Source organism: Heloderma suspectum, chromosome 3 (assembly GCF_057233095.1).
Source record: "Heloderma suspectum isolate Gila_16-S chromosome 3, 16-S_ref, whole genome shotgun sequence".
Classification (NCBI taxonomy): Eukaryota; Metazoa; Chordata; class Lepidosauria; order Squamata; family Helodermatidae; genus Heloderma; species Heloderma suspectum.
In genome coordinates, this window is record NC_139460.1 from 48,240,956 (window position 1) to 48,264,661 (window position 23,706).

Consider the following 23,706-nt stretch of genomic DNA (forward strand, 5'->3'; position numbering starts at 1 on the left):
CACCTGCAGAATGGCAATTTAGCGCTCCTGGAGCAACCCGAAACAAGCAGAAACACTCATTTCTGGGAGGAGGCAGGTTAGAGGATCTTGCAATAAGGGAGCTCTGCTGACCTGCCTCCTTCCAGAAACAAGCATTTCTGCTTGTTTTGGGGCTAATTTATTTATTTATTTATTATTAAATTTATTAATTGCCCATCTGGCTGGTCACCCAGCCACTCTGGGCGATGTATAACATACAATAAAACAGTTTAAAACAATAAAATTCTACCATAAAAACATTTTCTAAAATACCCTAACCCACCCCAAATGCCTGCCTGAACAACCACGTTTTTAATGCAAGACGGAAGCTCATTAAAGAGGGGGCATGACGGAGTTCCCTAGAGAGGGAGTTCCACAGAGTGGGGGCCACCACAGAAAAGGCCCTCTTCCTCGTCCCCACTAGTCTAGCTGTCCTGGCTGATGGGACAGAGAGAAGGCCATCCGAGGCTGATCTTGTTAGGCGGCCTGCCTGGTGGTGCTGGAGGCGCTCCTTAAGCTAGGCTGGGCCGGAACCATATAGGGTTTTAAAGGTCAAAACCAACACCTTGAATTTGGCCCGGAAAACAACTGGTAACCAGTGCAACTCCTTCAGTATTGGAGTGATGTGATCTCGCCGGCGGCTGCCTTTAATCAGGCGAGCCTCTGCGTTCTGTACCAGCTGCAGTTTCTGAACCGTCTTCAAGGGTAACCCCACGTAGAGCACATTACAGTAGTCTAAACGAGAGGAGACCAGGGCATGTACTACCGATGGGAGCAGATGGTCGGGAAGGAGGGGGCGCAGCTGCCGTATCAGATGGAGTTGATACAGCGCTGGCTCACAGCTGACACCTGAGCCTCCATGGACAGCTGGGAGTCCAAAATGACCCCCAGGCTGCGGACCTGGTCTTTCAAGGGTAACCGTACCCCATTCAACACCAGGTCAACATCCCCTAGCCTCCTCTTGTCTCCCACCAAAAGTACCTTGGTCTTGTCAGGGTTCAGCTTCAGCTTATTCCTCCCCATCCAGCCACTCACCGTCTCCAGACATTTGGACAGGGATTCTATGGCCAACCTTAGTGAAGATTTGAATGAGAGGTAGAGCTGCGTGTCATCCTCATATTGATGACACTAAATCTCCTTTGAATAAGCAGTGGGTCCCACTTGTGCAATAGAGTTGGCAGGACTCACCATTTGCAGAAGGGAATCAGTGGGGTCAAAAGGAATTGGGGTGTGCGTGAAATTGGATTTTGTCCTATTTGACATAATCATTCCAAATATCCATTTCTCATTTAAGGATCCAAAGGTGACCTTCCACAAGCAGATGGCGTCTTCTGCTCACATTGGATGATGATCGTAAACCTCTGAGTACGAGGGTTACGATGATCGATGCTAGAAACCATAGGATTGCACCCTTAACTGTTATATAGTTTTTGCTACAGAAAATGAATAAAGATGTTCAAGGGAAAGGCAAGGAGATATTTGTCAAATATGGGGGTGGATTATTGCCCTCCTGTCCTGCTTGTGGGCTTCCCAAAGGGCATCTGGTTGGCCACTGTGGGAAGAGGATGCTGGACTAGATAGACCTTTAGTCTTCTTGTGTTCTTATTTTACTGACTTAAAGAGAGAACTGGAAATTAAACGCAGAGAAGAAGTGAAAATAGAGAAGGAGAAGGCAAAGCAGCGATGGATAAAGGAGCAAATGGATCAAGGAAAAGAGCTAGAAGAAATTGAATTTCCAGAGGAAGAGCCTCAGGAAGAGGAACCACTCCCAGACATCTTTGTACCACAGACTCCAAGTCCCATCCTCTGTGGGTTTTACTCTGCACCAGGGAGATTTTGGCTGTCTTTGGTAAACCTATTTGCATTTATCTTTTGATATGAGGCCACAGATTATACCCCTCCCTGCCCCAAAGGTTTCTTCTCTCGTGAGTGTGGCTTAAATGACTTGGGGGGTGTCTCCATGAATGATTTACTCTGAGCCGGCTATGTTTGGAGGTTGTTAGGGACAGACGATGTTGTGGCCATCCAGCAGCCACCCTGGAGCTTATCAGGGAAAAACTGGATTTCCTGAGACTGCTTAAAGTCTGATTCTTTTCCTTAAGTCAAGTTCTCTACTTTTGTGTGCCCCAACCCCCGCATTTACCCTCGGGTATGCTAGCCCTGCCCAGGGGTGTGCATTTCACTGTGACCCCAGTCAAGGGTGTGTGTTTCCCATTCCTGCACAAACCAATTAGTGTCTCCTCAGAAGTAACTCCCACTGTGCTCACTGAGGCTTGTCCCCCAAATGCCCACATCAGAATTTACAGAGATCCCCTTCAATTGAAATGGCACAGTTTAAAGCACAAATCCCCTAAAGGCTGTGAAGCGTGATCTCAAGGCTCTGATTCTCTGTTCTTTGGTTTATTGCCATTCGGAAGTAACTCCTTCCACCTTTGATCATCCGATCGTGCACAGCATCGGGTTAGAAAGGGGTCTGGTTTCCCATCCCTTTGTTTCCCCTGGCCTTTCCCAGCACAGCCATATATGTGTCTCCTCAGAAGCAAATCCCATTGTGCTCAATGACGCTTGTCACCCGAATCCTTTGAATCCATTGAATCACCCGAATGACGCCCACATCAGAATTTACAGAGATCCCCCTCAATTGAAATGGCACAGTTTAAAGCACAAGGGCTGTAAAGTGCGATCTTGAGGCTCTGATTCTCCATTGCTTGGTTTATTGCCTTAGGAAGTAACTACCTCATTCCTTTTGTTATAGTGATCCTGCGCAGCATCAGGTTAGAAAGGGGGTGGTTTCTTATGCCTTTGTTACCCCCCAACCCCCCGCTTTCCCAGCACAAGCATATGTGTGTCTATTCGGAAGTAACTCCCATTGTGCTCAGTGAGGCTTGTTCCTGAAATGCAGGTGCATCTGGAGCTTCAGGGGAAAGGAGAAACAGGGGGAGAGCCTGGGGGGGGGAGCCTCTCTTATTGCTTGAGCAGCCCCCACCAGTCAGATGACGTTCACTCCAACCCCCGCCCCCACCGGGAAGTATGTTCTGTGAAGCGGTTGTTACTGGTGCGGAGCATTCGCTTGTGGAGCCCTGCATGGACCAAAGCACAGCAAAGCTGATTCCTTAAAAAAAATCCTCCATTCGCTTCTCCTTCTGTTGTCGTGGAGAAAGGGCCAGGAACTGCTCAGCCTAGGGAGGGGGAAGTTGCCTCCACAGAGACGTTCATCCACTCCCGGGCCACCAAGCATCCTAGGAAATGTAGTTCCGAGCTTCAAAAAGTGGTGCGCGGAGGCAGCTCCATAAGCGTCCTCCAGCCGCGTTGCTTTCCTTTTGCATGGCGGGCGTTGTATAATCATAATTAGTTTCCATAATCAATTACTATGCTGACCGGGGCTGATGGGAGTTATAGTCCAAGAATCTGAAGGGCACAGGGATAGCTGTCCTCTAACGCCTAATAGCCACAGTGGGGCTTGCGGGAGGGAGCAATGGGCCAAACTAAACATAGCTGTGCATGATAGTGTTTCTTACTTTTGTGTAAGTATGCGCAGATCCAGGATCGGGACCACGGTGCTCTGGGAAAAGGCGGGGGGGGGGAATCTCCACTGGAGTCAGCTTCCTTTGAAATTGTCTGTCCTAAATAAATGTGGGGAGGCCGGCTGTTAGTTGTGAGTTTTGACCGATAATCATTATTTACAATTTCTCTAGCACTTTTCCGCATACAAACTGCTTTCAATTCTTAATTCGGTATCAGGATTGCCCATGTGAGGCTCTGACGCTTTGCATAAGCTTTACGACAAGCAGAAATTCAGTCAGTGAATCTTTTCCTCTGCACAAGCAGCTCCATTCTTTTGGTGGCAGGGGTGGGGGGAAGGAACTTAACCTGTTAAATTTCAGGCACAGGTACTCTGCCAGTAAAAAAACAGAAGTGGTAAGTATACTGGCATGCAAAACAGGTCACACAGAGAAGTAAAAAATGTATTTATAGTAGTATCCCTGTAATGATTGTCATTATAACGTTTTTGCCTCCCCCCCAAATGGATTCTGAACTTGTGATACAGCTAAACGCCTGTGCTTATAAGCAAATCAAAAGTTTGCTTTTTGCTTTGGACAATTTCATCACTCACATGGATAAGCCTATTTCTAGAGGTGAAGAATCCTGTAAGAAACGGAAACTGCAATCCTATATACACCCTTACCTGGGATTGCGCAATGGTCCTTACTCCTGAGTAGACACTTCTAGGATTGCACTGCACAGTTCTGTTCTACAGCTAATTGCTCATTATTTCTTTAAATCTTGGAGAACCAAGAAGGGAGAGAGATGCAGAAAGGAGAGAGATGCTTACACCAGCCTATAAGGACTTGACTTCATGTGACATTCTGGAGATTGGATGAACTCCTGCCTTACCAGAGTAACATAACATAAGGAATATTATGCTGCCTCCATCGCGTCTGCAGAGTGCTGTCCCAGGAGGCTGTTCCAAGTGGTCCGGAGCCTGGTCGGTCCTGTGGCTCCGGAACCACTGGAGCATTCTAAGGCCTCCTGTGAGGCCTTGGCAAGGCACTTTGCAGATAAAATTGATCAGATTAGATGTGTTACTCCGCACGCTGTGGATACAGTTAGTGAGCAAGAGGCGGCCTGTGGCAAACCGGTTTTGTGGGATCGGTTCCAGCTTCTTCCTCCTGATGAAGTGGACAAAGTGCTTTCATCTGTAAGGCCGACCACCTGCTTACTTGATCCTTGCCCATCTTGGCTCATTATGGGCTGCAGAGAGAGACTGGATGAGGGGATCAGGGCAGTGGTGAACGCCTCCCTTGAGGAGGGAGTGATGCCATCAGGCCTCAAGGAGGCAGTGATAAGACCACTCTTAAAGAAGCCCTCCTTGGATCCTCAAGTTCTGAACAACTTTTGCCCAGTCTCAAATCTGCCATTTTTGGGCAAGGTGATTGAGCGGGTGGTGGCGGTGCAGTTGAAGGCACACTTGGAAGAAACTGATTATCTAGACTCATTTTAGTCGGGCTTCAGGATTGGGCATGGGACAGAAACGGCCTTGGTCGCCTTGGTAGATGATATGAGGAGGGCTCTGGATAGGGGTGAATGCTCCTTCCTTGTTCTCCTCGACCTCTCAGCGGCTTTTGATACCGTTGACCATGGTATCCTCCTGGACCGCCTGGAGGGGTTGGGCATTGGAGACACCGTATTGCGGTGGTTCCGGTCCTTCCTCTCTGGCAGGTACCAGAGGGTAGCACTGGGAGAGGAGGTTTCAGACCCGTGGCCACTCACTTGTGGGGTGCCACAAGGTTCCATCCTCTCCCCGATGCTATTTAACATCTATGTGAAGCCACTGGGGGCTATCATCAGGAGGTTTGGGGTGCAGTGTCATCAATATGCGGATGACACGCAGCTTAAGGAGCCTCCGGCAGCACCAGACAGGCCGCTTAACAAGATCAGCCTCGGATGGCCTTCTCTCTGTCCCATCAGCCAGGACAGCTAGACTGGTGGGGACGAGGGAGAGGGCCTTTTCTATGGTGGCCCCCACTCTGTTGAACTCCCTCCCTAGGGAACTCCGTCATGCCCCCTCTTTAATGAGCTTCTGTCGTGCATTAAAAACGTGGCTGTTCAGGCAGGCATTTGGGGTGGGTTAGGGTATTTTAGAAAATGTTTTTATTGTAGAATTTTATTGTTTTATTGTATGTTGTACATCGCCCAGAGTGGCTGGGTGACCAGCCAGATGGGCGGTTAATAAATTAAATAATAAATAAATAATAAATAAATAATATGTCTTGCATGAGAGGAAGGAATCAGTGGGCCTGTTCGTCCAGTCGCATGCAACCCCCGATTGTAGGTTAACTCTGGGTTGTTTAACCCACGATTAACACATAGTGTCTAGCTGCACATGCCATGGAATAACCTCCAATTGGCCTGATTGGAGGTTGCATATTCAAAATGGTTGCAGCACCAAACCCCAGCAAATTGTGGGTTAATTAACCCAAGATTTGCCACCGTTATGTGAGAACTGGGTCATAGTGGAGATATTAAAAGTGGAGATATTAGCATGATAGGCTTTCCTTTGGCATCATCATATTTATATTTACAGTTTTCTAAGAGTAAGACAAACACCATTTGTCTTACACCATTTTTGGTGTAAGTGCAACCTACCAAGAAATTATAGAGCAGATTATAAAGCAATCCATCTGTAAGCACCTTGAAAACAATGCCGTGATTACTTGAAGCCAACATGGATTTGTCAAGAACAAATCCTGCCAGATGAATCTGATCTCATTTTTTGATCAAGTAACCTCCCTTGTGGACCGTGGGAATGCTGTAGACATCATATACCTCGACTTCAGCAAAGCTTTCGACAAAGTGCCCCATGATATCCAGATGAGCAAACTAGCTCGAAGTGGGCTAGATGAAACAACGATCTGGTGGATCCACAGTTGGCTACAGAATCGGACTCAAAGAGTGCTTATCAATGAGACCTTCTCAAACAGGGGAGAGGTAACGAGTGGGGTACCGCTGGGCTTAGTCCTGGGCCCAGTGCTCTTCAACATTTTTATTAATGACTTGGAGGAGGAGGTGCAGGGAATGCTGATCAAATTTGCAGATGACACAAAATTGGGCGGGATATCTATTTGGAAGACAGAAACAAAATTCAAAGTGATCTGGATAGACGGGAGCGCTGGGCAGAAAACAACAGAATGACATTTAATAGGGATAAATGCCAAGTTCTGCACCTAGGAAAAAGTAACCAAATGCACAGTTACAAGATGGGGGATATGTGGCTCAACAACACTACAAGCGAGAAGGATCTTGGAATTGTTGTCGATCACAAGCTGAATATGATCCAACAATGTGATGTGGCTGCAAAAAAAGGCAAATGCCATTTTGGGCTGCATTAATAGAAGCATAGCTTCCAAATCCTGGGAAGTACTAGTTCCCCTTTACTCAGCACTGGTTAGGCCTCATCTGGAGTACTGTGTCCAGGACACGGAATAATGGGCTCAAGTGACAGGAAGCCAGATTCCAGCTGAACATCAGGAAAAACTTCCAGACTGTTAGAGCAATACGACAATGGAACCAATACCTAGGGAGGTGGTGGGCTCTCCCACGCTGGAGGCATTCAAGACGAGGCTGGACAGCCATCTGTCAGGGATGCTCTGACTTGGATTCCTGCATTGAGCAGGGGGTTGGCCTCGATGGCCTTGTAGGCCCCTTCCAACCCTACTATTCTATGATTCTATGAAAAAAATGTTGCAGTGTGGTGTGCTCTTGTTCAGTTTTCCAGCCACCCTATTCCATTCCCATCACACCCAATTTTCTGGGTTTTTTTCCTCTAACAGTCAACATTCCATGCCCACTGCACATGCTCAGTCCTCACTGGGCTGTTTGGTGGGGTTTCCCCAGACTGCTGATACCTCCTTCTTGTGCATGGATGGTGCCATAAGCATGGTCACTCTCATTTGAAAATCAGTATTAGTATATATGATGCCTGTACCAATGTGCCCCCCCCCCCAAGTTATTATCAAGCATGGTACCAGTATAACATAGTCCCTCTCTCAAAATACTAGAACCCGGGGTCATTCCATGAAGCTGATGAGTGGGAGATTCAGGACAGATAAAAGGATGTCCTTCTTCACACAGCGCATAAACTATGGAATTCACTACCACAAGAAATAGTGATAGCCACAAATTTGAATGTCTTTAAAAGAGGGTTAGGCAAATTCCTGGAGGAAAAGGCTATCAATAGCTACTAGTCCTGATGGCAAGGTGCTGCCTCCAGTATCAGCGGCAGTATGCCTATGTGCACCAGTTGCTGGGAAACACAGCTGGGCAGGTGCTATTGCACCCATGTCCTGCTTGTGGGTTTTCTGCAGGCAGCTGGTTGGTCACTGTGTGAACAGAATGCTGGACAAGGTAGACCCGTAGTCTGATCCAGCATGGCTGTTCTTAGGAAGCATAGAAGGTGCCAGGGGGAAGCCACCCCACCCCCCGATAAGTAGGTTACCCCCTCTACCTGCCCCTCATTGTTAAGCCTCTATGAAAAGGCACCTTTCACATACAAATTATAACTGAATTATGAACTCAACGTAAAACAAGGCTCCAATCCTAAGCATGCTTACTTGAAAGTTAAACCCATCAAAATCAATAGGACTTACTTCAAAGAAAATACGTTTAGGATGGGAGCATTAATGTGAAATATACCACAGTTTCTCACTGAGATATCTAACGTGGGACAAAACTTCTGCATGAGAAATCTATTTTTCCCTTCTTTGCCCCCATATACAATTTTTCTGGTGGTGTCATTGATAGGAGGGACTTTGTGAAAGAAGTGAATAGGGGCAGATGTTGCATAACTGCAGAAAAATCTATAGTGTGTGCCAGTTAGGAAGGCCTCAGTTAAGCAGAAGTACTATGGATTTATGGCCACGGTGGCTTAGTGGTTAAGACGCTGAACTGCAGACTGGAAGGTCGGCAGGTCAGCAGTTCGAGACTCGAGTGCTGCGTGACGGAGTGAGCTCCCGTCTTCAGTCCCAGCTTCTGCCAACCTAGCAGTTCGAAAGCAAGAAATTGCAAGTAGATAAATAGGTACCGCCTTGGCGGGACAGGTAACAGCGTTCTGTGCACCTCGGTGTTCAGTCATGCCGGCCACATGACCATGGAAGCATCTTCGGACAGCGTTGGCTCTTCGGCTTAGAAATGGGGATGAGCACCACACCCTAGAGTCGGACACGACTGGTTGGGGACACCTTTACCTTTTTTACCTTTTACTATGGAATTATGGTAAAGATAGGACTGGGAGGTAGTGTGCAATAGCAAAGAGTGCTTCTAGACGGCCAGCTCCTAGTAATACCAATCAAAAGGCATTATGTAGTAATTCCATCTTTCCCTTCTTAACAAATTGTTTGTCATAAGAAAAAAGATGAAAGAAACGGTGGGAAAACATGGGTGGGTTACAAATGGAAGACCACATCTGGATCCCCTGTAAAATTCTGTGTGAATTTTGTAATTCTGAGGCAGAGCAACTGCACAATAAAAGCTTCATCTGGAAGCACCTAGTTTTCACAAACCAAAAGCAGAAGGGGGAAAAGAGCATTAAATGCTTCAAAGAAGATATAAGAGTAAGATCCTGCTTTGAAGAGGACTGTAGTCTATGAAAGTTTATGCCATAACAAGACTAGCATAGCTTCCCCTCTGGATGCTGTTTTAAGAGCATAAGCATTATAGAATAAAACCTAACATTAAATGTCAAACTGAAGTTAAGAAGTTGCTGCTGTAAGAACTGAGAAGGCATTTGACAAGCCTGTCTTGTGTTGGACATTTGTTCTAAGAACAGTAACAGCAAAATGCCCATTGGTAAAGCTGGTGGGCCCCTTCATGGATCACTGCCTTGTGGCAAAGGGGATTGCATAACTCAGTGAAGCCATAAGCTATGCGTTGCAGGGCCACCCAAGATGGACAGGTCATGGCGGAGAGTTCTGACAAAATGTGGTCCTCTGGAGAAGGAAATGGCAACCCACTCCAGTATTCCTGCCAAGAAAACCCCATGGAACGGATGAGATGGCTAGATAGCATCACCGATGCAATGAATATGAACTTGAGCACACTTCGGGAGAGAGTGGAGGACAGGAAGGCCTGGTGTGCTATGTCCATGGGGTCACAAAGAGTAGGACACGACTTCACGACTGAACAACAACAACAACAACAACAACAAAGCTGGTGGGAGTGAAACTCTCCCCAGTTTAGAAAAATTGATTGGACAAGTTAACCGTTATTTAAGTAACAGCCTGCTTGAAGAACTGAAATCAGTGCTTCCTTCTATTAACCATCTATAACCGCAAAAATGTAAGATGTAATAACATCCTACATGTACAAACTAAATACTCCTCTTCGCAAAGTTTCAGGAAACGAACCATAGTTTATTGTCAAATGCACCCTGAAGATACATTCGACTAAGCATATAGAAAAGAAGCTGATTGGTCAAATCAAACCAGGCCCTCCCATTCTGTGACAGATATTTAAATACCTAGTCAGAGATTGATATATGGTTACAACATTAGTGTCTCCGAAAAAAAAAATATATGGAAGAAACTGTAAGAAAGAACTGTAAGAAAGAAAGAACTAAAAGATGGCACTTCAGGTTGTATTCTTTTGTCTCTAGATCAGTTCTAACTTGATTAGAGTCAGAAGTTTTTAATAACATACAGAGGGGATTAAGCAGTCTCTTTGCACTTTGGTAGTGCTATCACTCCCATTGCCTTCCAGATAGCCTTGGGTACGAGATTAAAATTTAAATGGAAAGAAGCACATTCTGGATGTATTTCAAACATACAAGCTATCCCCTGGGAGAGAGCAAATGGTTGGCTTCTGCATCTTTGTATTCTATTGGTGCAGCCCTCCCTTCTGTTTGAAATTTTAAACAGACCAGCAGACACCTTATTCCAAAGAAAGTATGCCCTTTCCCTCAGCCAGAATTGAAATTATTATATGGTGTGAAATGTCACTTGTGATGGAACCATTCTAAGGAAAGGAGAGGGTTTAGGCTGTAATTTTTAGCTGTAATAGTTTTATGGTGGAGGGGAAGGGTAATGAATAAGAAATGACTTTTAAAATAATTGTGTGTTTTCACAAAACTACTCTTAACATCACTTCATGATGTGGTCTGTCTTTCTTTCAGGGAGAATATGACACTGGATTCCTGTATCACTGTGCATTTTCTCCTATGCAGCACCAAAAAGATCCTGAGGCTAGGCAAGATGAACCCTTTGATGTTATTCCTATAGAAGATGCCGACGACAATCCCATTAGACAGATCTCGTTTTGGTAATATGACATTTGCAGTATGTCAATTGGTTTGATGAGCAAGGTTTCCAGAAAGCTAAGAGCGCAATCCTATGGGGATAGGCGGCCGCCTCCAAACTCAGAGGCGACCGCCTATCCAATGCAGGGCAGGAGAAGTGTGGTGGGGATCGTCCCCTCCGCACTTCTCCTGCCCTGGATTTGCAGCGAGGCAGCTGATTTCGGCTGTCTAGCCGCGGGAAGGCAGAGCAGGGGAAGTGGCTGCTGGACGACACAAAGGTTGTATCATACTGGCATTTCCGCCTCCCCCCCCCACCCCAGAACGCCCCCCGGAATGCCCCATTTTCACTGCTCTGCGCTCCTCTTCCAAGCATGGAGCACAGGGCCGTTCTGAGCTGCCCGCAAGGCAGCGTGTGTGGGGGGGTCAGTTCTCAGGGAACCGACCTTGGAGCATGGGCTCTGAGGTCAGTTCCCAGAAACTGATGTATCCTGTGGCTGTCTAGCCGCTGACTAGCGGCCATAGGATTGCTCCCTAAGTGTTTTAGAATAAATGTTAAATCCTTGGTTTTTTTGTGTAGTGGTGGTGGTGGTGGGATTGTATAGGCCTGTGTATATTTGCAAGAACCGACACGTTTGACAAAATGGTTGGCTGCTTAGCATTCCCCACCCTTACCCTGTGGAATTAGTACTTTGAAGAAGAATTATGTAAAATGATGACTAGTATGAAGACCTACTAAACCAACATAAACATTGTGAGTTGTAGTGGTTACAAAAATATAACCTAATATCACCTCTGCATAGAAGTTCTACATCTTGATCAGGGCATATAGAAGGGCAAAAAATAAATTTCCCTGTCCACCCTCTATCCATAGGGCCCAAGCATTTGAATTTCAAATGATTCGAATGAATTTCATCCATTCAGAACAAGTAGCAGAGCTGGCTCCAGGTTTTGTGGAGCCATAGACAAGAAACAAAAGTAAACACAGCGAAGATAGCCGTGAGCTCGTATACTTGGAATCAGATTGTGTCCAACTAAATAGCATTTTAGAGATGTGGAAAGCTCAAGAAACACCCAGCCCACCTGTTCTATTTGTATACCGTTTAGGTAGCATCCCAAATGTTTAAGAGACATACATTACATGCTTCCCTTAGAGAACTGAAGAAATACAGTGATTATTTCAATCTAGCATCAAAAGCTAGATTTTACTAGGCCTACGGTCTTTAGTGTGGTGCCTCCCATCTTATGGGATGCCCTTCCAACTGAGATCAGGCATGCACCAACACTGCTTTGTTTTCAGCATTTGCTCAAGATTTTTCTTTTCAGGAAAGCATTTCCTGACTGATGAATAAATTCCATCCACCTTTTTATTGATCTGTTTGCTTTTACTATAACTTTTGTTTTTTAATTTATTATATTCTTCTCTGATATCTCTCAATGCAGAGTGGTTTCTAAATCCTGTAATAAGAATTATATTATTATTCTGCATCAACCTGGCCTTCTGCATTATCGCCAGTCTAAACAGATTTAGATGTCAATTTTATAGGGTTGTATGGAGAAAGAATTGCCTTCAGCTGTTTTAGCTTTGATTGCATTTACAGCTCCACTGGTTTACTAATGTTCTGTGGGATGGAGAACGGAGCAGTGAGGATTTATCCTCTTCACCACAGAGAACTCTCAGTGGACAACATAGCTGGATATTGGTCATTCAACCTACACGATAATGATTATGGGAAAATTCAAGGGATTTACCCAAGTTTCGATGACCGGTTTCTGGTGACCTGTGGAGCAGATGGCAACATCTTTACTTATAACATCCTTTCTGCTGAGGAGGTTAAGAAAGTGCTGAAGACTAAGGTTCCCTCCCCAAGAGTAAGTAACAATCAGGAAGACATTATTCCATAGGCCTTACCTCATTTTAAAGTGTATATTGATTGGGAAACTTTCAGCTCTTTCTCCTCAATAAACCCATAAGTGTATTTTTTCAGCTAATAATGTCCACTTCTTTGGGGAGAGGGAGGAGGTCTTAGAAAATAACCGTTGTCCCTTGTTTATTAAAAAAAATAACCATTTTTCCATAGCACATAGTATTATGCTTCTGAGGAGCTGCATGGAATTCTACCTCAGCCTCAGGAACAGCCATGCCAGCTGTTGATTGATAGTGCCATCAGTTGTGTAATTTCATTCTTCTACAGAAAGGCCTTGATAGAGAGAGAGCAGCAGAAGATATTGAGGATCCTAGTGCCTACAGGTAAGATTGCTGAAAGTGAGACTTGAAGCTTTGCCTCTGGATCCTGGTTTTGCTAAATGGGCTCTTCCAAATGGAGGGGCACCCTGAGCCAATGTGGCCCACTGGCAAGTCCTGTTGCTGTTCTCCTTTTCACTTCATGAAAGGGATTCTCCTCAAATCTCTCTTTCACTTCTGGGTCGGCAATTGAGGTGCCAGGTAGTATCTGTCAAGAGGTCAGATTTGGCCCATATGCTGCCAGTTGCTGACCTCTAGTTAATGAGCACCAAAAGGCTCACTCTCTCTTCAAAGCTGAATCATTCCTTCAATTCACAAGGGTTTTGTGTTTTTTTTAAACTTCAAAAGCCATTACTGGCTTTATCAGAGTAATTTTAGTGTCGTTTCCATAAACAGTATAATCATTCATGTGATGGTGCCTAACTAATAATCCAATGCCATGCAATTGGAATTTGTTCCTTTGTTTGTTTATACAGCATTATCAGCATACATGGTGATTCGTAAGGGAACATAAGCAAAAGATAGTTCTTACTCCAAAGTGCTTACACTGGCACTTTGGTAGGTGCATCGTTTCTGTTCCCAAAACCTTACTACATAAGGAAACGCTAGGCTTTTCTTTAGGCAGAGCTTCAGAATTTCATCCTGCATTCTTTGCTGGATAGGTTAAAACGGTCAGTCTTCTCGTTATTTCTTTTCTCACATTTATAGTATTGAGAATGCCAAGCAAAAAAAGGAATACGATGAGATAATGAGGGCAGCAGAGCAGAAGAAATACATGAAGAGACAAGAACTGATCTCTCTGAGGCATGCGTTTCAGGATCTGCTCCAGATGAATGATGAGCTGCCCGAGCACATGCAGCTTCACCGAGCAGTATGTATGGGCTGTTGTTGTTTTTCTTATACGGCTTGGAATTCACGCCTTGTGTACCTACAGTGGGTAAATATTTAATTTATTTGGCTTTCCATCCTAAGCACTCAGGTTGGCTTGCAACACATCTAAAACAACAAACTCAAACCCCAGCCAATAAAAGCAAGCCCACTGCTTCCATGTTCACTCCCATTAGTTGAAATGGAGAAGCAGGCCCGGCGTCAGTGGGCAGCATGAGTGGGCAGCTGCTTAGGGCCCAGAGGCCCAGAAAGGCCCATCCCTGCCCATGAGCCTGCCACAGCTCCACCACCTTCTTCCCCACCTTCCTGCTGGTGAAAGGAAGCACCATAGCCAAGCCTGTGTGTGCTGTGGCAATTCATTTTAAAAGAAAAAAAAACTTACATTATGAGAAGCAGTGACCTGAACCAACCAGACATTGTCTGGGGGATGGGCAGACATGGCCAGTGAGGACACAGGGTGCTCTTTGCATTGCTCCTCAGCCCTCATTGCCCAAGTCTTCCCCAGGAAGCAGTTTCTGATTGGTTCAGATCATTGCTACTCATAACGTAGGTACTTTTTTTCTTTCTTTTAAAAGTGCACACAGGGCCTGCGGGCTTGGGTGGCTGGGTGCCATGGTGCTTTGTCAGTGGGGTTGACCGGGCCAGGTGAGGAGGTGGAGGAGGAGGAGAAAATGGGGGGCTCCTGTGGGTGGCTGTGGGTGAGCAGGGGGGCTTCTGCAGGTGATGAGTGCACGTTTTCAGTAGGTAGTGGGGCTTCAGGTGGGCGGGGGGACTCCTGCAAGCAGCTTTAGATGGATGGGGGGCTTCTGCAGGCTTGGGCAGATGGGCAGCTTTGGCAGTGGCAGGAACTTAGTAGCAGCTCTATGGCGAGGGCCCACTGGAGTCTGGCGCCGGCCCTGAGGTGAAGTCTGCTGTATTCTTCAACAGAAAAATACTTGGGCTTTGCTTTCGACAATTGCACAACCCATGCATTTCCTAGTGGGGCCTTGATGGATTTACAGAACCATTCAAACACAGATTTACAGTCTGTGTTTGAATGGCTCTGTCCCATGACAGTAGTTCCGATAATTTTCAAATACTTAATTGCTTAAGCATTTAGCCAACATTTCCCAGAGAACAGCTCTTTGGAACACTGAATACCAGGAAATTAGGATTGTGTAAGAATGATTTTACCATCCATGTAAAGCAGAGGGCAGACGAGGAGCTACAAGATAATGACTGGATAGCCTGGGAAAGTGGGTAGTTGTCAGGAGGCGCCATAGCGGCCTCTTTCAGTAGACTCCAATAGCCAACTCAAGACACAGATGAAAGGATTCTTTTCAAGGCTTTACTCCTTTTACAATTTCATGACTCTTTCACATGCTAATCACCAGTGACTAAGCAATGAACAGCAGAGTAGCCTATGCTCCGAGTAGGCAGTTGATCCCCATTTGAAGGAGAGTCACTTGAAGACCCTGAACTTATGGGCTAGGGAGAGATCCTCCCTCTTTCCCTTGGGTCCACGGGAGGCGGCCGTTGCTTGCACGCCAGATGGGTGCTACGCCTCCTTTCCGCGCCCTCCATCACTCGTCGCTCCCTGTGTCTGTGTCAAGTGTCTAGCAAGCCCCCCTCCAGCGCTCTCTCACTGCCAGGGTCACTATCTATCTCAGGAATGCTGGCAGGAGGAATCTCTGCCAGCTGCTGTGCCTGTGAGGGATGAGCTGGCTCCTCTCCCACGGATTGCTGATCCTCCTCAGAATCATAACTGTTCTGGGGTTCTATCGGCTCAGTTTCCACCCTGGCAGTAGTAGCCAGTTGTGCCCCAGCACTACTGCTAATAATCTCTGCTTTCCCCCATTGCTCTAGGAAGTGCTAGTTATGTTGTGCAGGCGTTGGTTTGTGCTAGCGCAAAACCGTTGGCGCGAGCATTGGGGTACAATTGGGTACTACTGTATGTTTGGAGGGATACCTGTCAGACCTTGGAGAAGATGATGGCCTTCTAGTTGAGAGGAGGGGATAGTGCGACAGCAAAAAAACCAGCCGTTGCAGTTTGAATAAACAGAGGGAAGAGACGGAAGTAGAGAGCAGGTGTGGACAATTTCTAACTGGAGTTACCTGGGAACTGGGATGCAGGTTTGGTGGGGCCACACATATTGCTCTTCAGGGATCTCCTGCCTTTGCAGGAGTGGCTATTGCCTCCAACATGCTCTGCTTACAGAATCTGTATATAAGACAAGTATTACAAACCCTGCATGTAGTACTACACCTGCAATTTCTCATCACTCTGGGAAGTGGGAAGCACATAACAATATTGTGAGATTGTGCTTGAGTGCTGTGGATGGCCTATTGCTATGAGTTTGTTTGCTCTAAAGCAACCTTCCCCAACATAGGTCTTTCCAGATGTTTGGATTACAGCTCCCATCCTCCCAACCATTGGCCATGTTGGCTGAGAGTTGTAGTCCAAGACATCTGGAGGGACCCGCATTGGAGAAGGCTGCTCTAAAACAAAGCTGATCGCAGTCCGGGATTTGAGAGGCAGTGTGGTGTAGTGGTTAGCATGTTGGATTAGGACTGGGGGGACCCAGGTTCTAATCTCCACTCTGCCATGAAGCTCACTGGGGTGTCTTTGGGCCAGTCACTGACTCTCAGCCAGACATACCTCACAGGGTTGTTGTGAGGATAAAATGGAGAGGAGGAGGAGGAACATGTATCCCGCCTTGGGCTTTTTGGAGGAAAGGTGGGATATAAATGTAACAAATCAATCAGTAAAATCATGTTAATATTTATTAACCCTTTAGAGTGGCCAGGGAATGTCTCCATGAGAGTTAATTGTTACAAGATGGTTTCATGATACAGAGATCTAGGGGGAAGGGGGACTGATGTATGGTGTGTGTGTGTGTGTGTGTGAGAGAGAGAGAGAGAGAGGTGCATCACACACACACACACACACACACACAGAGCAGTGCACAAAAAGTCTGGGGTGCAGGGTCCTTCTCCATGAAGAACTAATGTGTGGTAGCAGAACTGCTGCATGGTAGGAGTGCATATGCTGCTTGCCTCTGCTTATGCTCTATTTTCATATTTGTAAATAAACTAAATATTAGGCAAACGCTATAAGCGCAGTGCTTACTTGCTCTCCTCCAGAAGAAACAAGACCCAGGCAGTGTTGCCCGTGGAACTTCCCACACTGCTTCAGGAAGTGGTACAGAACCAAATACGATGTTACTTTTCCTATTATGCAGCAATTTGAGTTGGACCATAGAATTCGTGCAGAAATGGATAGAAAGACGGCAAATAAGATCCGACTTGTGATGAAGGAATTGGCATGGGAACAGGAAAAACATCGCATTGGGCTGCAAAAAGTGCAGGAGCGGTCAGTGCCATTTTCTTTTATGTCCCTCATTTCCTGGGAGAGATTTTTCATTTCCTAAGATTTTGCCATTAAGCAAAAGAAAAAAGCCTGGATAGCTTTCTGTGAAAACTGCAGTCTTTCCAGCTTTGTTTCTTCTAGTGTTACTCTCATTCTGGTCCAAGATGAGCAAGCCTGAATGTATGTGAGTGCTTCTTGTGTGGGTTGTGGCCACCTGTTTAATAACTACTAGCCAGAGGCAATAAGAGATTCCCGTGGCTAGAATCTCAAGCATTTTTTTTTAAATGCCAAGTGTACTTTCTTGTTTTCCATCAAGGTAGAATTTTATTTATTTATTTATTTATTTATTTCTATACTGCCCAACAGCCAGAGCTCTCTGGGCAGTTCACAAAAATTAAAACCAAAGAGCACACAATAAAACAATACAAAATATATAAAACATTAAAACCACAATAAACAATACAACCGGAATAAAACCAGAATAAAACCTAGCAGCAATGCAGGGATTTAAAATACAGAGTTAAAACAGCAAAGCTAAAAGACTAAAGAGCTAAAATGTTAAAATGCCTGGGAAAATAAAAAGGTCTTCACCTGGCGCCGCAAAGAATACAATGTAGGTGCCAGGCGAACCTCACTAGGGAGCTCATTCCACAGCCAGGGTGCCACAGCAGAGAAAGCCCTCCTCCTGGTAGCCACCCACCTCACTTCCTTTGGCAGGGGCTCACAGAGAAGGGCCGCTGATTATGATCTTAAGGTCCAGGCACGCACATATGGGAGGAGGCGATCCTTCAGATAACCTGGCCCCAAGCCATTAAGGACTTTGAATGTTAACACCATTACTTTGAATCGTGCCCAGAAATGGACTGGCAGCCAATACAGCTGGAAAAGTACTGATGAGGCTTTACAAGTAGCTGAGGAAAGAAGGGAAGCGAAAAGCAAGGGAGAAAGGGGAAGATATATCCAACTGAATGCAGAGTTCCAGAGAATAGCAAGGAGAGACAAGAAGGCCTTCTTAAATGAACAATGCAGAGAAATCGAGGAAAACAATAGAATGGGAAAGACTAGAGATCTTTTCAAGTAAATCAGAGATCTCAAGGGAACGTTTTGTGCAAAGATGGGCATGATAAAGGACAAAGAAGGCAGGGACCTAACAGAACCAGAGGAGATTAAGAAGAGGTGGAAAGAATACACAGAAGAACTATACAGGAAAGATGTTAATGTCCCTGATAGCCATGATAGTGCGGTAACTGAACTTGAGCTGGACATCCTCGAGAGTGAAGTCAAGTGGGCCTTAGGAAGCATTACTAACAACAAAGCTAGCAGAGATGACAGTATTCCAGCTGAGCTATTTAAAATCCTAAAAGATGATGCTGTTAAAGTGCTGCACTCAATATGCCAACACATTTGGAACACTCAACAGTGGCCACAAGACTGGAAAAGGTCAGTTTACATTCCAATTCCAAAGAAGGGCAATGCCAAAGAGTGTTCAAACTACCGCACAATTGCACTCATTTCACATGCCAGCAAGGTTATGCTCAAAATCCTACAAGCTAGGCTTCAGCAGCATGTGAACCAAGAACTACTGGAAGTACTAGCGGGGTTTCGAAGAGGCAGAGGAACTAGAGATCAAATCGCCAACATGCCCTGGATCATGGAGAAAGCAAGAGAATTCTAGAAAAATGTCTACTTCTGCTTCATTGGCTATGCTAAAGCCTTTGATTGTGTGGATCACAACAAACTGTGGCAAATTCTTAAAGAGATGGGAGTACCAGACCACCTTACCTGTCTCCTGAGAAACCTTTACGAGGGTCAAGAAGCAACAGTAAGAACCGGACATGGAACAACCGAGTGGTTCAAAATTGGGAAAGGAGTACGACAAGGCTGTATATTGTCGCCCTGCTTATTTAATTTATGTGCAGAGTACATCATGAGAAACGCCGGGTTGGATGAATCACAGGTCGGAATTAAGATTGCCGGGAGAATGATCAACAACCTCCGATATGCAGATGATACCACCCTAATGGCAGAAAGCGAAGAGGATCTAAAGAGCCTCGTGTTGACGGTGGAAGAGGAGAGTGCAAAAGCTGGTTTGAAACTCAACATTAAAAAAACTAAGATCATGGCATGTGGCCCCATCACTTCCTGGCATATAGAAAGGAAAGAAATGGAAGCAGTGACAGATTTTATTTTCTTGGGCTCCAAGATCACCGCAGACGGTGACTGTAGCCATGAAATGAAAAGACGCTTGCTCCTTGGGAGGAAAGCTATGGCAAACCTAGACAGCATAGTAAGAAGCAGAGACATCACCTTGCCGACAAAGGTTCGTATAATCAAAGCAATGGTTTTCCCAGTAGTAATGTATGGCTGTGAGAGCTGGACTATAAGGAAGGCTGAGCGCCAAAGAATTGATGCTTTCGAACTGTGGTGCTGGAGAAGACTCTTACGAGTCCCCTGGACTGCAAGGAGGTCAAATCAGTCCATCCTAAAGGAAATCAACCCTGAGTGCTCCTTGGAAGGACAGATCCTGAAGCTGAAGCTCAAATATCTTGGCCACCTGACGCGAAGAGAAAACTCTCTGGAAAAGACCCTGATGCTGGGAAAGACTGAAGGCAAAAGGAGAAGGGGATGGCAGAGGATGAGATGGCTAGATAGCATCACCGATGCAATGAATATGAACTTGAGCACACTTCGGGAGAGAGTGGAGGACAGGAAGGCCTGGCGTGCTATGGTCCATGGGGTTACGAAGAGTCGGACACGACTTAACGACTGAACAACAACAACAAAATTTAGATACTATATTTTTGCAGTGTATGTGATATGGTGGTGCATAATACAGTATAATATACCACTGGTATTTCTGGTCAGGGTGATATTATTTGTTACAGGTCACGTCTTCCCTGGGGTTCAGGAGTGGGGAGCAACCTCAGTTGCTGTGGGGATGGAACAATGCAGCACCACACAGTTTTGGTGGCCATGGGTGGTTGTGAGACTGAGGGGAGCGGGGAAAGAAGCAGGGACCATATTGTACAATTCTGTATAAAGCACCAGCCACAGCAAGGTCAAGAAGCATTCTTTGGCAACAATTTCTTCCAAAAAGAAAAGCCTTGTTCCCTCTCCCTAGAGGCTGATCATTGCCCAGGCAACTTGAAAACCCTTAAGAAGCAGCATCATGACCTTAAATAGTGATATCTTTGCTTTGATCCCTCAGGTTCCGGGGCAATTTGGAATATGACACAATCGTGGTCTGTGCCATGAGAAGTAACCATCGAATCTCCACATACAGACTGTTGGCAATCTCAGAAAGTTTCTACAAACAAAGAAAACAAAGTCAAGCAGGAAAAAGGAGAATGAGCAAATATGAATGGAAAGGAAAAGAAGGAGAGCTAAGAAGAGAGAGCCAAAAAGATCTCCGTAAGAGTTTCTAAAAGACATAAGTGGCAGCAGTATTGCAACCATAAAAATGTTTCCCCCTACGTTCATCTTGCATAACCCTTTATGGTTCTATACTGGCAGAAGTTATTTATATCTTTGGCAATATAATGGAATGGTATTTATAAGGCTTTTCATTAATATAAACTGGATTTTCTGTTATTTGAAAGGTTTATTGGAACCACCAGTAGGGCTGAAATTTCACTTTCTGACTGTCTAACATGGAAGAAAAGGCCATAGGATAAAAACTGGACATCTTTATTCAGACAATGCAGCAGGAAGGCTCCATGTCAATAACATGATCACACCCATGATTGTATTTGTCAGTAGGTTGATCGTGATCAATAGGGTCTGAATGGGGGAGTCTGTCAGCATTTTGAAAGTGACAGTCTTCCCACCGCAGGAGAGGGTGTGGATGTAAGTGGCGTGTGTGTATGCATGGAGAAATAGCAGTTTTGGGTGTGGGGCACACAGAAGGGAAGAGAGAGGCACAACGCTAGCTGAAGGCAGAACGCATCTTGGAATGCAGGGGGCTCTCCCTGGAGAACTGGTGGTGGGTAGTGGACCTCTTTGCCTGACAGGAGTACATGTGCTGCTTGCCTTCACTTATGCACTAGAAAGATCACCCCCCAAATGACATAAATCTCTAGTCCTCTCCCCCTCAAAGGAAGCCGAACCAAGGTAGCACTGCCCCTGGAACAACTTACCACTCGCCCAAGTGGGGAGAGTGTAGCATTAATTAGTGTAGCATTTCCCTGGGAAAATTCTGGAGCAGATCATAAAGCAATCCATCTGGAAGCACCTTGACAACAATGCCGTGATTACTCGAAGCCAACATGGATTTGTCAAAAACAAGTCCTGCCAGACAAATCTGATCTCATTTTTTGATCAAGTCACCTCCCTTGTAGACTGTGGGAATGCTGTAGACATCATATACCTCGACTTCAGCAAAGCTTTCGACAAAGTGCCCCATGATATCCTGATGAGCAAACTAGCTCGAAGTGGGCTAGATGAAACAACGATCATGTGGATCCACAGTTGGCTACAGAATCGGACTCAAAGAGTGCTTATCAATGGGACCTTCTCAAGCTGGGGAGAGGTAACGAGTGGGGTACCGCAGGGCTCAGTCCTGGGCCCAGTGCTCTTCAATATTTTTATTAATGACTTGGAGGAGGAGGTGCAGGGAATGCTGATCAAATTTGCAGATGACACAAAATTGGGAGGGATAGCTAATACTTTGGAAGACAGAAACAAAATTCAAAGTGATCTGGATAGACTGGAGTGCTGGGCAGAAAACAACAGAATGCCATTTAATAGGGACAAATGCCAAGTTCTGCACCTAGGAAAAAGAAACCAAATGCACAGTTACAAGATGGGGGATACGTGGCTCAACCACACTACGAGCGAGAAGGATCTTGGAATTGTCGTCGATCACAAGCTGAATATGAGCCAACAATGTGATGTGGCTGCAAAAAAGGCAAATGCTATTTTGGGCTGCATTCATAGAAGCATCGCTTCCAAATCCCGGGAAGTACTAGTTCCCCTCTACTCAGCACTGGTTAGGCCTCATCTGGAGTACTGTGTCCAGTTCTGGGCACCACACTTTAAGAAGGATGCAGACAAGCTGGAGAGGGTTCAAAGGAGGGCAACAAAGATGATCAGGGGACTGGAAACAAAGCCCTATGAAGAGAGACTGAAAGAACTGGGCATGTTTAGCCTTGAGAAGAGAAGACTGAGGGGAGATATGATAGCGCTCTTCAAGTACTTGAAAGGTTGTCACAGAGAAGAAGGCCAGGATCTCTTCTTGATCATCCCAGAGTGCAGGACACGGAATAATGGGCTCAAGTTACAGGAAGCCAGATTCCGACTGAACATCAGGAAAAACTTCCTGAGTGTCAGAGCAATACGGCAATGGAACCAATTACCTGGGGAGGTGGTGGGCTCTCCCACACTGGAGGCCTTCAAGACGAGGCTGGACAGCCATTTGTCAGGGATGCTCTGACTTGGATTCCTGCATTGAGCAGGGGGTTGGACTCGATGGCCTTGTAGGCCCCTTCCAACCCTACTATTCTATGATTCTATGATTCTAGGTCGGTGGAACCCAGTAAAGGTGGTGGTGGGGAGGGGGGTCTTTTTAGAAGGGTTCATACAACAGCCTCTTAATGTTTGAAGTAATGGTCAAATAATCTCTTAAAGTATGGATGATGCGGGCAGCAACATTTTACCCTATTTTATTTTTTTATATATTCTTGCAGGAACCATATTTTCATCCCAGACTAGTGCCATTTGTGAGGAAGAAACAGAGACAGAAAGGGTGTTTAGAAAGTCCCACCCGCACACAGTGGCAAGCCGTATTGTTGAAAATCGAATGGAAAAACTTAGGAAAATTATTGAAAAAGCAGACAAAGCCAAAGCTAAGATTCAGCAAAGAAAGAATGAGTGGGATGAATTGTGAGTCCCGGATTACCATTTTTACAAATTACCTTTTTGTGGCTCTTTGTTGATGATGTTCTTGATAGTAAACAAATAGTTGGCTCATATATGCCACTTATCATGACTTCATAATTTCATAAAGTTATATGGATGGGGAGGAAGAAATGGCATAACAGGAAATTGTGAGGAGTAGGGAGGAGAAAAGCCACAATAGCAATTGTGTGTTTCCACGTTCCACATTTGGATGGAATGTTAGCAGCATGCAGAATTTGTTCCTTTCTTTGTCTCCCTTGGGATGGGGTCCAAAGTGTTTTCTTTAGAATGGCTAGTTTCTGAGATAATTATTGTACATGTCATAGTGAATGATAGAAGTGCAGATATGGTGGCTGTTGACACCCACATGGAAATAGTAGCAACCTCAGTCTGACTTTTTAAATGTCCAAAAATAACTATATTGTTCCCCATTTCTCAAAAAGAAATGGGTGAATGCTGATGATCACATTTAATGAGGGGGACCCCTTGATTGGTCTGGGAGCACTTCATCCTATAGTGTAGGTG

The 23,706-nt window shown here is 45.5% G+C and overlaps 1 protein-coding gene across 1 annotated transcript in view; it reads left to right on the forward strand.

The window, feature by feature from the left end:
* The window catches only part of CFAP44 (cilia and flagella associated protein 44), an 86,027-nt gene that overhangs the window by 36,990 nt on the left and 25,331 nt on the right, over positions 1–23,706 (forward strand). Inside the window, exons 17-24 of the mRNA XM_084843124.1 lie at positions 1,640–1,867; positions 10,685–10,830; positions 12,406–12,676; positions 13,000–13,055; positions 13,758–13,920; positions 17,159–17,289; positions 20,495–20,697; positions 22,971–23,166. Coding sequence (XP_084699250.1) covers positions 1,640–1,867; positions 10,685–10,830; positions 12,406–12,676; positions 13,000–13,055; positions 13,758–13,920; positions 17,159–17,289; positions 20,495–20,697; positions 22,971–23,166 — 1,394 coding nt within the window. The remainder of the gene's footprint in view (positions 1–1,639; positions 1,868–10,684; positions 10,831–12,405; positions 12,677–12,999; positions 13,056–13,757; positions 13,921–17,158; positions 17,290–20,494; positions 20,698–22,970; positions 23,167–23,706) is intronic.